Source organism: Micropterus dolomieu, linkage group LG04 (assembly GCF_021292245.1).
Source record: "Micropterus dolomieu isolate WLL.071019.BEF.003 ecotype Adirondacks linkage group LG04, ASM2129224v1, whole genome shotgun sequence".
Classification (NCBI taxonomy): Eukaryota; Metazoa; Chordata; class Actinopteri; order Centrarchiformes; family Centrarchidae; genus Micropterus; species Micropterus dolomieu.
The window spans coordinates 20,633,221-20,648,865 of NC_060153.1; the positions used below are offsets into that span (position 1 = coordinate 20,633,221).

The 15,645-nt window shown below is 38.5% G+C and overlaps 2 protein-coding genes across 5 annotated transcripts in view; one reads left to right on the forward strand and one right to left on the reverse strand.

Annotated features, from left to right (window-relative positions):
• The window catches only part of cplx2l (complexin 2, like), a 58,769-nt gene extending 52,009 nt beyond the window's left edge, over positions 1–6,760 (reverse strand). The window contains exon 1 of the mRNA XM_046046484.1: positions 6,542–6,760. The gene's annotated coding sequence lies outside the window, so the exon portion shown is untranslated. The remainder of the gene's footprint in view (positions 1–6,541) is intronic.
• Positions 1–15,645, forward strand: part of gne (glucosamine (UDP-N-acetyl)-2-epimerase/N-acetylmannosamine kinase) — a 34,571-nt gene that overhangs the window by 2,185 nt on the left and 16,741 nt on the right. Inside the window, exon 1 of one of the 4 annotated variants that reach the window (XM_046046479.1) lies at positions 11,887–12,035. The exons of 2 other annotated variants lie outside the window; for them this stretch is intronic. In XM_046046479.1, the coding sequence (XP_045902435.1) occupies positions 11,997–12,035 (39 nt within the window). In that variant the 5' untranslated portion in view covers positions 11,887–11,996. Of the gene's footprint in view, positions 1–11,886; positions 12,036–15,645 lie in introns of those variants that run through there. One more of the 4 variants, XM_046046478.1, reaches the window with a different exon arrangement.

Here is a 15,645-nt window from a genome sequence, read left to right on the forward strand (position 1 = left end):
CGGTAACATCGTGTCGCAGCACATTTCAAAATAAAAGTGAGCTTCTGCTGAACATAATGCAATTGATGTGACAGAAACGATTGAATAAATAAATAAATAAATAAATGCTTAAGACACCACAAGTATCTAAAGAAAATATTACAGTCTCACAGAAAGCTTACTACATTCAGCCACGATTCGAAGACCACCTCAGGGTGACCCTCTGTCAATATCAGAGCAATCTGATGTAGTATTTTAAAGTTACAGCCCTTGAAAATGTCTAATATTTTCACTGAATTTGCTGATTTCAGATGGATGTTAAAAGAAAACGTCCTGTTTTCACTGACTCATTTCACTTCACATTGACAGCAGACCACCTCAGGAAGACCCTCTGTCAATATCAGAGCAATCTGATGTAGTATTTTAAAGTTACAGCCCTTGAAAGTGTCTAATATTTTCACTATTCGCCAAGATTCAAATTGACGTAAAAAGGAAACTTCCTGTTTCCACTGACTCATTTCTACCAACTTTCACACATTTCACATTTGATCTACAAAGGACAAGGTTAAAATTTCAAAGATGATTGTCAAGGTACTCTCACAACATAAGACCTTTTTCAATAAATGAAGAAAACAACATAGTCCCAGTCTCTGTTTACTGTTACTTACACACACACACACCTAGCAATAAACGGATTAAACTGATGCCAAAATAACTACAACATGATGCAGATTTGTTCAACATATGAATTCATGCTTTGTCAGGTCTGACAACAAAACAGCAGGACAACAACTTCTAAAATGTTTGTTTTCTGAATGGAGTTTGGATCGATCAGGGCTATGCTTTTCTAACTTTGTGACAGTAAAGTACAGTGATAGCTGGAATAAAGTTACAGACATGTTTTCTGAACTCACCAGGTAGTTCATCTTCCTCGCTTTCTTTTCTCCAAGTAATGTCCAGTTTTGTCCGGTTTTTATATAAATATGAAGTTGTAGTCCGACAGAACTAACAACGCTAGCAACAACACTGGAACCGGATGTGCACGGAATCTAGCTGCTGAGAAGCTCCAGTGTAGAGAAATCAATGTTGTAATCCCAAAAACTAAAGTAAAAAGCTAATTTAATTAAAGCACTTAACTCGGCGTAGTTGTCAGAGCAGGATCCAGACCGACTACGTGGGTTTATTTGTCCAAAGGTTGCAGCGCTGCTCCCTGCTCCTCACCCCCAAGTTTAGCAGCTCTCAGCTGGCCAGCAGATTTTCAATCCCCAGCTCTGCCTGGCCCTCTCCACGCATCGTTCTGAAGTCGTCGGTGACGTTCGGACAATCTCAACACTGATAGGCTATTGCGACTTTCTCGCTTGAGTTGAAAATATTCAAGTCATGCATCTTTGCACAGATTTTGTATGTAAACTCACCGCCCTAAACGCTCACTTCACTTTTGGTCTGAAAGCACCATAAGACTTGAGACTTGCTTGTGACTTGGACATGTGTGACTTACTCCCACCTCTGGCTTGGAGACACTAATGGAAGAAATATTCAAATCCTGTACTTACTCTAAGTAAAAGTACCAATATGTGGGATATTTATTGTGTGGAGTACTGCCCCAGGCTACTCTGCCTCTGATTGGTCAACCCTAATCCAAAACTTAACCAACCCTAACCAGTTAGAGGCAGATTTGTTGAAACTGCCAAATTCATTGTGTCGATGCTTCGTTTAATCCATATAACTACAGAACAGTGTTTCGCACGGACATTTATAACTGTTGCACATCGCGCTTACGCTGTGAACACGACATGATTATGATGGCGCTGTTTGCAAACTGGAGGAAGAGAGAGAAAATAACGAGGGACGAAGAAGAAAGTGTCTAAAGTATGGGATTATTTCAAGCTAAAGAAAACAACAACTCGGTAATGTTACCATCCATCCACCGTAAAACGAAACTTATGTCGCCTTGGCAACCACATGAAAACATCTGATCAGCACCCGGTGTTCTGCCAGCAGAACACAAACAAGGTAACAGTAACAGCAACTTTAGCATTTAACTGAAATCATGATTGATTGTTGAGTTGAAGCCAAAGTAAGCAGACCTCAGCTGAAAATGTACACACGTGCGTTTGTTGTTCTCCCTTTTGGCTATGAGTCAACCTCACAGCCATGAGTTAACTGGGTGTCGGGGAGCTGCACCTTTTTACTCCCCTCCAGCTCTCTCTGTAGCTCAGACAATCCCTGTTATCTGCATGTGCTAATCCATCCTTCACCCAGATTCTTTGTCTTTGTAATTGGTATCTTTATAATAACACACAGATGTTTCGTGTGAAGGTTTGCTTCATTTCCCGTTTCACATTTCACATGTGTTTTCTTAACAAAACATGGTTTGGAGACCAGCGTCAGGTGACAGAGCTGCTGTCAGCTCGTGAAATGTATGACCCCCTGTCACCGATCAGTCACGTAGTGTGAATGCCACGACTTCAAGACGGCAAGTTGTGTAGTGTGAACAGCACGGCCATCGGCCGACGCTGAAAGTTGTGTAGTCTGCACAAGCCTTTAGTATAACTTGTATAGCACTCGGGTGATGTTTGTGTTTGTAAAGCAGCTGTCTGGTTGTTGGTCTGATGTTTGCTGTATGACACACCTATCACCTATAAACATGCACAGCTGATCCCGTTATTATATTACAATTAATAATAACTATATTATTGCTATGCCCTTGTAGTTTTTAGTCTTCACATTATTTTTTTAATTTATTTTTAGTGATCCACAGAACATTAGTAGATCTAGTGTCACAACCTGCAGCACAATCTACAGGTACATTAGCTGCAGACTCCAAATGACAGGGCGTGAGAGGCTCTAGGCCTTTCAGATAATATGAGGAGTATTTACGCTTAGAATGAAACTGAAGCTTTATTTGTGTGTCAGCCTGGGGGGACGTGTATGACATCTGAAATGTATTTTCTGGGCTCTCTGCTTAATAATATTTTGCTAAAGGTCAGAATCAGGGCTCTACAGTGCGACCATTTTGCTTGCATATGCCCCTAAAAATCGATACTTGCGAACCAGAAAAATGATTTATGAGCACAATGTGCGAGTAACTACCGTAACTACAACCTACCATAATCCCCCCAGCTTTGACTGTCTGCCCGGACAGGGAATAAAAGTTTAAGTAGACAGGTGTGTTGTGTAGTAATATCAGAAAAGAAGATATGAAAGTTAAGATATGAAGTTGCATAATGTGTGTGTTAATTTTAATTATAGAAAGTATGACGTAATTGTAGAAAACGTGATGGAAAGCACATGAGGTATGTTACCTTGACCTGTGCACACCAGAGTGAATATGTAACTAAGCTTGTTAGTGAAGTGTTTCAGAGAAGAGTCTGCCTGGCACCGCTGTACTGGTAACAGGCTTGGGTGAGGTACAGGTTGGCAGGAGTTTTACTTAGAGTATACAATGCGGTTTCCTTGCTTCATCACACTGGTAACTGGTAAGCTTAATGGCAGACGATCCCGGTTCAATTTTAAAACCAATCAGAGATTGTCAATGACTCTTGTTTCTTTTCTGTGGATCAATGGGAATATCCCAAACAACCTGCCAGCAGGAGCATATCATGCACGACTGAGGTTTGGTGCTGTTTTTCGCTCTCACTTTTACAGCACATTTCTCAGTGAAATGTGTTGCAAAGGGGAATGGGTGACTGTTTTCTACAAATTCCACTGTCTCGGGTACTTTTGCTCCAATTATACCATCATACCACTGCCACTATTTGACCCAGCCCTTTCTGATATTATCTGTGCTTTTTTGTGAACCAGGATGTTACAACTGTGTCAACACTGAGGATTAGTTTACCCAGTCCACCTTCATTTTTACAGACAGCTTATTGATGTGGTGCTAACATTGCCAGTCCCTCATGTCAAATACACGGTACGGTATGTGTGCCAGTATTTACTTCAAATTATGTGAATGTCATTATGTCTGTGCTACATTAGGTTTGTATGGAAGCATATAGGGGACTAAATTAAAATTTTCATGCAAACTTGAAAATGTAATCCCACAATAACATTATTATTTTCCACATATGTATGTATTATTTAGGTAAAAATTTTAATGAAAATGCAATCATTTTCATTTTCACATACTTGTGAGCATTCTAGGAACATATTAAAATGGAAACAGCATGTGTGAAACAGCGCCCCCAGTCTATTGCATTTACATGTGCATGTGCTCATGGTCTTTTTAGGTTAAAATTAAAATGCCATTTTCTAACTATGTGACAGTGAAAATGAGAACAGCAACAATGAGTGAAACCGTGCCCCCAGTCTATTGCATTGCATTTACATTTACAAGCAGCTTTCCAAGGGACACAACGAAAATGAAAATGCAATCTGTCAGTCCTCTCATCAAGGCGGGTCCTCAGTTAAGACTTGTCTTCCTCTTCAGTTGGAAGGCCACTTCAGGTTCTCATGGTTAAGTTGTGTATCTACCATCACACAACAGTAGGCTGTAACTTAACCAAATGAAATCTATCAACCGAACAGCTCAAGGATGGATCTATACCAACTTCAAACTTGAAACCTGTAAGTTTTGCCATTTTCATGTAGCTTTTCTGTTTTTTGATCTTTTGATCTGCTTGCATATGTTGCAGTTAAGCAGACATGATACATACACTGATGTTACAGCTTTCGGGTATGAGCAAGTTAGTGTTTTTTGCACGTGCCATGCATCTACCAGGTAAACTTACATAGGCTACTGCAGCAACAGACACACATACAGGCGACGGTGTGTGGGCTTAATGTCACAATACACAACAGAAACAGCTTGACATTACAGTTAGCCACATTAGCTGCAGAATATGCTAACGCCAAGTTCAACAGGCAAGTGTTGGAAAAAAAACAAAAGCTAAAAAAAATGGCAAAAGTACAGGTTCCAAGTTTGAAGTCAGTAATTAATTTTGACCTAAAAAGACTATGAGCACATGGACATGTAAATGCAATAGACTGGGGACGCTGTTTCACTCATTACAAATTATAATAAATCCACTATAGAGCAGAGCCAGTCTTTGAAAATGTAATGTCAAATGCTGTTTCCATTTTCATTTTAATATGGTCCTAGAATACTCACACAAGTATGTGAAAATGATTGCATTTTCATTAAAATTTCTACCTAAATAACACATACGTATGTGGAAAATAATAATGTTATTGTGGGATTACATTTTCATTTTCAAGTTTGCCTGATAATTTTAATTTAGTCCCCTATATGCTTCCATAGGTTTGGAAATAAAATCCAATTTAAGGTGTGTGTAGATTAGAGGTGTTTCCTCCAGATGCTGCCTCCTTGACACATGCATGTGAGTGGTTAAGTTATGGCGTTTTCATATACATTACATTAGGGCTGAAGCGATTCATCCATTAAATCGATTAATAAAATGCGTCAATGCTTCCTTTAATCCATATAACTACAGAACAGTGTTTCGCACGGACATTTTTTACTGTTGCAAATGTGGAGGAAGAGAGAGAAAATAGCGAGGGACAAAGAAGAAAGCGTCCAAAGCATGGGATTATTTCAAGCTAAAGAAAACAACAACTCTAATGTTACTGTCCATCCACCGTAAAACGAAACTTATGTCGCCTCGGCAACAGCACGACGGCACCTGATCAGAAAGCAGCCGGTGTTCAGCCAGCGGACCACAGACAAGGTAACAATAACAGCAACTTTAGCATTTAACTGAAATCATAATTGATTGTTGAGTTGAAGGCTAGCCAAAGTAAGCAGCAGACCTCAGCTGAAAATGTACACACAAGCATTTGTTGTTCTCCTTTTTGGGCCGTGAGTTGTAACCTCACAGTCATGAGTTATCTGGGTGTCGGGGAGCTGCACCTTTTTAACTCACCGCCAGCTCTCTCTGGAGCTCAGACAATCCCTGCTATCTCCGTGTGCTAATCCATCCTTTCACCCATATTCTTTGTCTTTAGAATTCGTGTTTCACATTTCACATGTGTTTTCTTGACAAAACGTGATTTGGAGACCAGCGTCGGGTGACACAGCCGCTGTCTGCTTCTGTAGTGTGTGTGACCCCCTATCACCGATCAGTCACGTAGTGTGAACACCGCATCGCAAAAAAATCATAATCACGATTATTTTGGTCAATACTGAGATCAGTTATTTAACACTGTTACTTATTGAAAAGGAAACATGCACCTTTTGAACTTTTAAATTAATATATATGTATCATCACTAAAATCCGAAATGGCCCTTGAAATAAGAAATAGTAGCCCAACATTATTAACTTCAAACAGCAACTTAGATCACAAGAGGATGACAGCAACACTGCGTTTGCCCAAAAACTGACATAAATACAGAGGAGTCTGTAGCGTTTCTAGATATGCTGGTTGGTTGACTAAACTGCGTAACGTGTTATCATGTGCAGTGGACGAATAGACTCTGCCGACACACGACGCACACAGCAACAGAACAACGTGTAGCGTTTTTACAAGAGCAGCAAAACTGAGAGCTTCAGTTTACACGCTGTTATTCAGAGAGACAAACCAAAGCTAAAAGTTAACTCACCCTGCGGTCACTATAAGGTTATTTTCTTCAATCAAGTTTCCCTCAGCACTCTCCTGCTTCTGGGAGACACTGGACAGTGTTTACCATGAGATTATAAATAGCGTGGTTAACCGTACCCGGTTATCTTGGTAATTAAAATGTGTTCAATTCAATCCAGACGTCTTTAAGGGTTTTAAGAGTGCAACCAGTCTGCAGAGTATAAGACAAAGAGCCAGTGAAGAAACGGGTGACTTTATGGGTATAATGCATCTGTCTTGGGGAGGAAGGGAGTAGGAGCCAACTGTCCTGAGATGAAGGCCTATCAAGGACGGTCAGATAAGAAAACCCTCTAATGAGCTACTTTCCCATGGGAACCTTCACCTAGCTGCAACATAATAAAATTATCAAACAACACACCGTGAAACATAGGCCTATAATAATACAGCAAACGGTAAAAGATAAAATTTCCATCACATATCCTACTTTTGCAATACATATATTATGAATTCTCCCCATGAATAATTGCACATACATTTGAATTTTTCTAGATGCACATTTGCATGACCACCACATGATTACACACTGTGATTACAAAATGTACTTCAATTGTAAAACACAGAATACAGGAACATATAAACAGATTTCATAGGGCCCTAGAGTATAGAGGAAAAGTCCACTAGCCACTAGGATAATTTATGCAGTGTCAAATGCTGTATGCATAAGCTAATAATGGTGACAAACAAGTTATAGCACTTATAACCCACATTCATCTTAGCTCGAGCTGAACCAAACATGCCATAGCCCGGCTAACAGCAAGTTTTGGTTTTTTAGGGAGGGGTGAAAGCCACTGCTGTTAAGGAAAGGGGTGCGCTGGATTTACAACACAAGACAAAATGAGAGCCTCATTGCGAAACGGAAGTGGTACAGTAATCGTTTATCTTGATTATCTTGTTTTCATTATCGTTGGAAGCCAAAATCATAATTGAAAATTCTGTTATAAGGTCGATTTTATATTCATGGTTTGATCCCCGGCTCCTCCAGTCTGCATGTCAAAGTATCCTTGGGCAAGATACTGAACCCTAATTTGGCAATTTGGTTGTGCCATCTGTGTGTGAATGTGTCTGTTTCTGATGGCAGATGGCACCTTACCCTGTGCCTCAGTGTATGAATGGGTGTGAAGGTGGTGAATGTGATGTAGCGTAAAAGCGCTTTGAGTGGACAGACAGACAGAGGTGGCTACATCATAGCCAAAATATCAAGTTTTTTTTTAACCCCTTTTAATTTTTTGCTGATCCGAAAGTTATCAAATCCGCAACTCAAAACAGTGATATCAGTGATAGTTTGTTAGCAGCTAACAGCAACATTTAAGGTGGATTGTTTTTTGCAAGTTACTCTACATTAAAAAAATGAACATTATCAACAGAATGTGAAGAAGTAATTGACGTTATGTCAAAAATATCTTTGTATTATGTTGCAGCGATAGCTACTGAAGTTAACATGCTAATGAGCTAGCCCCAGCCCGTACTGTCTAGTAATACCATAAACTCACAAAATGTGATTTCTTTCATTTGTTTGAATAGTTTATGCAGCAGATACGTGATGTCATTCAATCCATGTCTTTTTAGAGTTGTTGATTTTTACTTATTTTTTATTTAATTTTTCAAATTTATTTTCCTGAAATAAAATTATTTGAGAGAAGAATATGACGAGGTTACCTTGAACTCTTGGTAAATTGGGGAAAACAGAAACCCATAGGTCCCTGAACTTGACTCACTTTCACTAGGGTAATAGTGAGTCAATGAACACTCCTGTGAATCAGAGATGTGGCAGATCTGCTGTAGGCCACATCGTTTTTTTAGACTTTGTTATAGTTTGACCTCTGGCCACTGCTGTGTCTGATCATGGTAGGCAATTTAGGGAAGCCAAGGACTGTTCTGACCAATGAGGTGAAGGCATGCAGATGGTGCAGTCTGTAAGTAGAGGGGAGACCAGAGTTCAAATGGGACTGTGTAGGCTTATCTGTGTTGGCTGGTGGGAGTGTGCGTGTCTGGACAGAGATTGATTGTAACTGCGATGATTAACAAAACAAAAGGGATGACAATCAGCCAATAAAATTATATGGTCGAGAATAGGGCTGCAACTAATCTTATCTGCCAATAATTTTCTCAATTAGTTGTTTGGTCTATAAAATGTCAGGAAATTGTGAAAAATGTTGATCAGAGTGTTCAATGTACTGTTAGGGCTGCACAATTTGGAGAAAAGGTCATATTGTGATTATTGTGGACAATATTGCCATTTGTAATTTGATTATAATGGAACAAATGGTACAATGAGTCTGCTTGCTTGATTATTAAGGAAAATTCGCAAAAAACTGACTTTGAAAATGTGTATTTCTCAACTTCAACAAAGTTAAACAATATTTATAACAATAACTAGTAAAACCGATGTTAAACAGAACAAGGGGAGCATGTTGCTCTAAGGAGGAGGCGGCTAGAAGCAGCAAATATTGGCACACTGGCACCGGCTCAATGAACATCCGTCCACTGCAGAGTCTCTATCCACAACCTGGAGGAGGAACTGTACATGAGTCTATTAAACAAAGAGTATATTGTTTAGTTAATAGTATACTGCTGTTATAACAATAATATATTAAATACTACATTCGTTATAATTCCATATAATAGTAAACTTTTTTACCACAAGTTGAATATTATATCAAGTTACCACTGTTTCATATCTGTGGGTTTTTATTTATTTAATCCTTGTGCAAGCAAATGGCTGTACCTTGGTCTCTAATTTGTTAATGCTAAGTACTAACTTGTCAATAATCATATTGTTCAACATTTAGTGATTTGCTGTAGCACATCAAACTTTTCTTTTAGCATCCCGCCTAGGGATGGGGATCGTTTATTTTTATTGATATTGATACCCTTATTGAGACTGCTTAACGATCCGATTCTTTATCGATACCACTATGAATACTTTACTGTTATTTAGTGATGGTTATTTGATAAGACTAGGGCTGGGGATCGAGACCTGGTTCCAAAATTTCTCAAAACCCAAAAATCAATAAGGTTCGAGCTTATCGATACTGCTATCGAGACTTGGGGCTATGATGTAACGTATTGATAAAGTATTGTCTTTTTACTTGCGAAGGTTTTATTGCACGTACTTACAGTAACAAGCGTAGCTATCATCAACTAACGTTACAGTAGTTTGGAGCTAACTTAACCCTCACCGTATTCCACCACGACGGTGCAGCCTCTCGCTCTGCTGCCGCTGTGTGTGTGTGTGTGTTTTTACTTTTGTTCTTTAAAAATTACTCAAACCGATTAATTGATTATCAAAAAAGATAAATTGTGCATCCCTAGTGAAGATTTTTTTAGAAACACCTTTAATGTGGTGCTTCATCAGGCTTATAAAAAGATATAACAAGCCACGGCTGAAATAAGACCTTAGTTCATGCTCCAATGAACATAAGAAGGAGTAATCAGTACAAACATCAGTCCATCTCTACATGAGAAAACTGAAAGCACTCTGGACCAGTGGGGGAAAAATTAATTTGTAAAACTATAAATGCAGAAAACGAGTAAAGAGTTGATAAAGGAAAAAAATAAATCAAAATACTAGATGTATTTTGATTTTGATTTAGGACTTCTTCAGTTCTGAAGACTGAAGAAGTCCTTTGGATGAGGGACGAAACGTCTTCCAGTATCTTCAACCAAGTCCAGTTGCCCTTGATTTTAACCTTCGTTGGATAACTATGACCTGGATGACTGAGAATCTTCATAGACATATTAATAAAAGAGAATAAACAGAGAAGTACTACAACACAAATCAGCTGGACCAGAGGTTCTGTATCCTAAGACAGTCACTAACGTCTGGCCCAGGGCAAAGGGATGCATAATCATTTACACAATCTAGGTTTCTATGTTTTGGGGAACAAAGATTGTCTCCTCTCCTCGCCTTGACCGGTTCCAGTCAAGGCGAGGAGAGGAACAGCTAGTGACGAAAACAATAATAAAACATTACATTTATGACCTAAACCCTACACATGTTGACAGACTAGGATAATGAGTATAATAATAAAAGGAAAAGGTTGAAGATTAAAACTATATATAAGACATAATAATAATAATTGAAAAGTAGTACTATTGTAACTTTACCAACAATGCTGGCTACTAATGCAAGCACAGAAGATAAGTCATCAATTAAGGAACCCCGCTAAAAAAAAGAACAAAGTAGTCAGGGTTGTCTGGCAAGAAAGTTGAACCTGGCTCAACCTTTAACAAAACGCTGTGTATTGTCATCCAGTAAGGCACTGCATTGGCCAATCAATACATGCAATTACATCATTACATTAGTTATTTAGCTGATGCTTTTATCCAAAGCGACTTATAAGAATGGGTACATTTACCCATGAGGATGCAACCCAAGAATTGCTAGAATCACTCAAGTACATCAACTTCAGAAAATACGGAGGATAATAGAATTGCTTGAGTTGTAAAATCCCGTCTCATAGTATCAGACCGTGCAGTGCAGTGTTGTGGTGCCCAATAAGTCTTCAGACTCATGCACTTGTTACTCAAACTGGACTTTCTGGATCATATTTCACTGTCTCTCACCCATGCCAGAAGCAACATTCCAACACAGTCCCTGTGGCTGTTTTAGGGACATTAAGTACAAACGCTGATGAAACAAGAATGTCCTTAAAGATACAAGAAACTCAAGATTAATTAATAGGTGTTTATTAATGGGTGTTGTCTCTCCATGAGCTCATAAGTAATGTCAACAATTGCTGTAAGTCCCATCTGTTGTTTCTTTACCTACATTTCTTTACCTTTATTTCCTCAAGGTGGAAGTTTGAGACAGTTTTGTGAAGTGTTAAATGGCTGTTATGCTACAAAGGGTTATTTGTGTGCTGAGTGAATATCAACTGAAACTGACACAAACAGGTTGAGCTGGATGGTTCGTTTTTTACCTTTTTGGTGTGTGTATCCTGTGTATTCCTACATCTACTAAAACTGATTTTAGGTGGTGTACAAGCAAGACATCAAGTTGTGAATCTCACTGTAAAAAAAAAATAAAATTGAGTCTGTGCAGAGTCTTCTGAAGAATATTATTTCTGATTTCTCATTTCTGAAGATGAAGCAGTCAGAGAAAATGTTATAGTGATTCATAAAACAATCAACAGTGCAGTATGTCTTGCAGGAACGCCACGTGTTCTTTCTTCCCTCCACCCAGCCAACCACAACGTTCACTCGAAATCAACCCAACCCCATCTCTCTCAGCCCCTCCCCCAGCTAAATGTCTGTGTCACACTGCCTCTCATTCTTCCTTTCTCTTCTCCTCCACTGCCTGCTGGCTCGCGCATGTCCTATTGCTTAATGCGGCTGGGCTAAAGAGCAATCAGAAGATAGCTGTATTGAAAATAGAGCAGGTTGATTTTTAGCTCGAGAGTCCACGGAGTCGTGGGATGGAAAAGCGTCCGGGTTCTTTGTGCATAAACCCCCATGTGAGTCAGATGGCTTTTTCCTCTTTCCACCCTCTCGTATTTCCCATTTGATGTTCGTATCCTTCCTTTCTTTCCCAATGCTTCTGGTTACCTCTCTTGGATTCTGTCTGTACAGTAGCTCTCCCTGCCTCTGTTGCTGTGTCATTCGTGCCTTTGCTTTCTGCATGTGCCCCTGCCCCCATACCATAACACTGGCTGCTGATGCTGTCTTGTGACGCCTGAGCAGAAGTCATGGTGTGCTGAATGAGATTCAGGACAAATCACAGGATTTAGTCCAAGATGCTTTTTTGTGTGACACACATTAGAGGCACAACCACAGGGAATGTGTCTTAAGTGTGACTGCGTCATATGAATGATAGATTGAAATAAATTTAGGCCTTCAGCCAGTGATGTTATACCTTTAATATACCCTACGCTGCAGTCCAATACTGTCCTGACCTCCCTGTAGCTCATCTGTGAGTGTTTTGACTATAACTGGGATGATAAGCAAACTAAGGTCATGACACCTAATAACAACATAAAATATAACATTCAACAAAGACGATTAACCAAATGAAATAACAAATCACATTCCTGTTTGCAGTCAAAATGATCATCGAAGGTACTTTTACATTTATTATTACCTCTTTAGAATGGAAGAAAAAAGTCTTTGGGGAGATTAAAGTGGGTAGGCTGGGGTTGACTGATGGCTGAGTTAGCTTGAGCAGCTACAGTTTATCAGTGGTGGACAGTAATTATGTACATTTACTTATGTACTGTACTTAAGTACAGGTTTGAGGTACTTGTACTTGATTATTTTCTTCTCACGCCTCTTTCCATTTCTACTCCACTACACCTCAGAGGGAGATATTGTATTTTTACTTCACTAAATTTATCTGAGCAGGGCTTGACAATAACAGTGGCCCGATGGCCTAGGGCCGGTAAAAAGTAACGTCGGGACAGTTGACCTAGCAAGTCACTGGCCCGATTGGGCCAGCGCAAAAACATTAGTATATGAAAAAAAATTGAAACTCAGTATCCTGCAGTTGCTTTGCAGCTCGTTGTCCAGTCCAGATTTGTAGTTACGTCATGAGTGGTTGTCAAATGTTATTTCTCTAATCTCAATAATCCGTGTATGGTTTGTTCTTTCATTATTTCGTTTCTAAACCAAATCGGTTGTTTTTTGATTTTTCTGTTTTTAAAACCAAAATGGAAAAACAGAAAAACCAAAAAACAGACATCTGTTTTGTTTTTCTGTTTTAAACCCATAACGGAAAACAAAGGAGCTGCGTTTTGTTCTATCTCTGACCGTTGTTGCATCCCTACAACCCGCATGGTTAAGGCCTATCGGCATTTGTACCGCACTTTAATTTTATATAAGGCTATTTCTTTTCAGGTCGCATCGCATCTCATGTCAACTGTGGGGAATATGATTGTAGAAGTGAGCACTACATTACAGAGCCTCAAACACTCAAAATTCTATGTCAGCATCAAGGATGCCTTTTTTTTTGGGCTGATCTGAAGCAGCTGTTACCTCTAGCGATCAAAGAAAATACCCAAATATGTTTATCAAGGGGTTTTTTCTCGAGGCTACGGCCAGGGTGTGACCTCCTCTCCCTCACCCTGTATGCTCCAGCCAGTTCCAGTTGCTAGTGAGTTACAAACTGAACATTGAGCCAATATTAAATAGCTGCAGTCTCGGGTACTGCAGCTATATTATATTGTCCTGTTTTTCTAACTAAAAACCCACTTATGTTGATGTTCAAGCTCAATTTAATTACATTTAATCAGGCATCTGTGTATCTGCTGCAGATTTATCAAGTGTAACACACAAAGCTACACAAATCGGACTCATTAAATAGCCTCAAAATCAATGTTCCATTTTGGTTTTAAAACAGAAAAACAAAAACCTAAGTCTGTTTTTTTGTTTTCTGTTTATCTGTTTTTCCGTTTTGGTTTTAAAACGAAATCATGAAAGAACGAACCACACATGGATTCTCAATGAAGTGGCAACCTCTGGGTCTGAAAGTGAAACCATGCAGATGGAACTTAAACCTGCATTCTCTCTAACGGCCAACAGGGGGTGAGTCTGCTGGTTGCAAACAGAAGTCCGGTTCCATTAGAAATAATGACAAAATGTTGCTACTTCTCAGCTAAATTATTATCAGTAAAGGCTTTCCTAATGAGTTTATGCTCTAAGGCACTAGTTTCAAGTCTTCTTCAACACAACATGTATGAGTAAATTATGCTCATCTTAAGGGGGAAATAAACGATAATGCAGCGTATGCTTTTGGGCGGGACTACCCTGTGATTGACAGGTCGGTACCATGGCGTCCTGTCAGTCACAAAAAACAAAACACCAACCTGTCAGTTGGTTAAACAAAACAAGCGTTGTGAAGGTGTTGCTTTGGATAATTGTGACAGCATTTCTCACTAATTTCGAAATTGATTAATGGCGAATATAATCAGCACATTAATCTATTATGAAAATAATCATTAGTTGCACTCCAATACAAAATAGTTAAAAATGAGCTGCCCTCTCAACAATTATGACTGTAATATCCTGGTTTTATATTAATGTTATGAGTAAGAAGAATAATATATAATAGTAGCTATCCATCTTTCTGTATTTAGTACTTTTAATACTTTACTTTTCTTATTATTATTATTATTATTATTATTATTATTATTATCCTATGATACAAGGATACTTTTAATACATATACATATTTTTACACATGCCATTAACACTGTCCTTTGCTGCTTAATTTTTGTGGTTTTAAACACCCTTTAATATTGTTGTACAATGTAATCACACCAAACAGCTGATCTATTATGTAATCATTCATCATTATTTATTCATAAACACATTTGTTGGAAAAACTCTTCATTGAGAAAGGGGGAGGAGTTTTGACTTTTTTGTAGCTTCCGTCTAGCTTTTCTAATTAAATAATTTGCATTATAATGTTTGGTTGTTCTTCTTCTTCATAAGATATATTTTTAAATTGTGATGACCAACAAATTGTATTTTTATTGTTAACAAAAAAAACATCGCAAAATACTGTTTGAAATACAGTGAATGAGAGAAATTGTGTTTTTTTTCAAAGATGGGTACCGAAATTCGATTTTAAACGGGACAACCTCTCCAAGATTACTTGAGTTGTTGTTCAGATGGTCTTCCTCGGGTAAAGGTAAAGAAGTGAACATACACTTGTATCTATTTGTGATGAAATTACAAGTCACCATCTCCTGATTATATAACCTGCCACATTAACACCAGGGCAACATTCCCGGTGTGTATCCATCACGTGTGATTACAAAACATTACATTAATATTATAGTCTCTTAGTACTCCAATAAATAAAGATTGTTTACGAATAAAAATATATATATTTCTTGTTGTCTCATATTAAATTATGATTTGGCAAACAAATCAAATTAGGAGATAATTCTGTGATGTTTCATAATTTATTCCCTACAGGCGTGTTCTTCACTTTTACCAGAGGAAGATTATCTGTGGTTGAAACATTACATCAGTCACATGCACATGAAATATGAGAAGTTTGTCCTTTTTGTGTCTGCATAATTTTGCCTGTCTTCATCAGGCTACACCAATGAGTATGACTAGTTT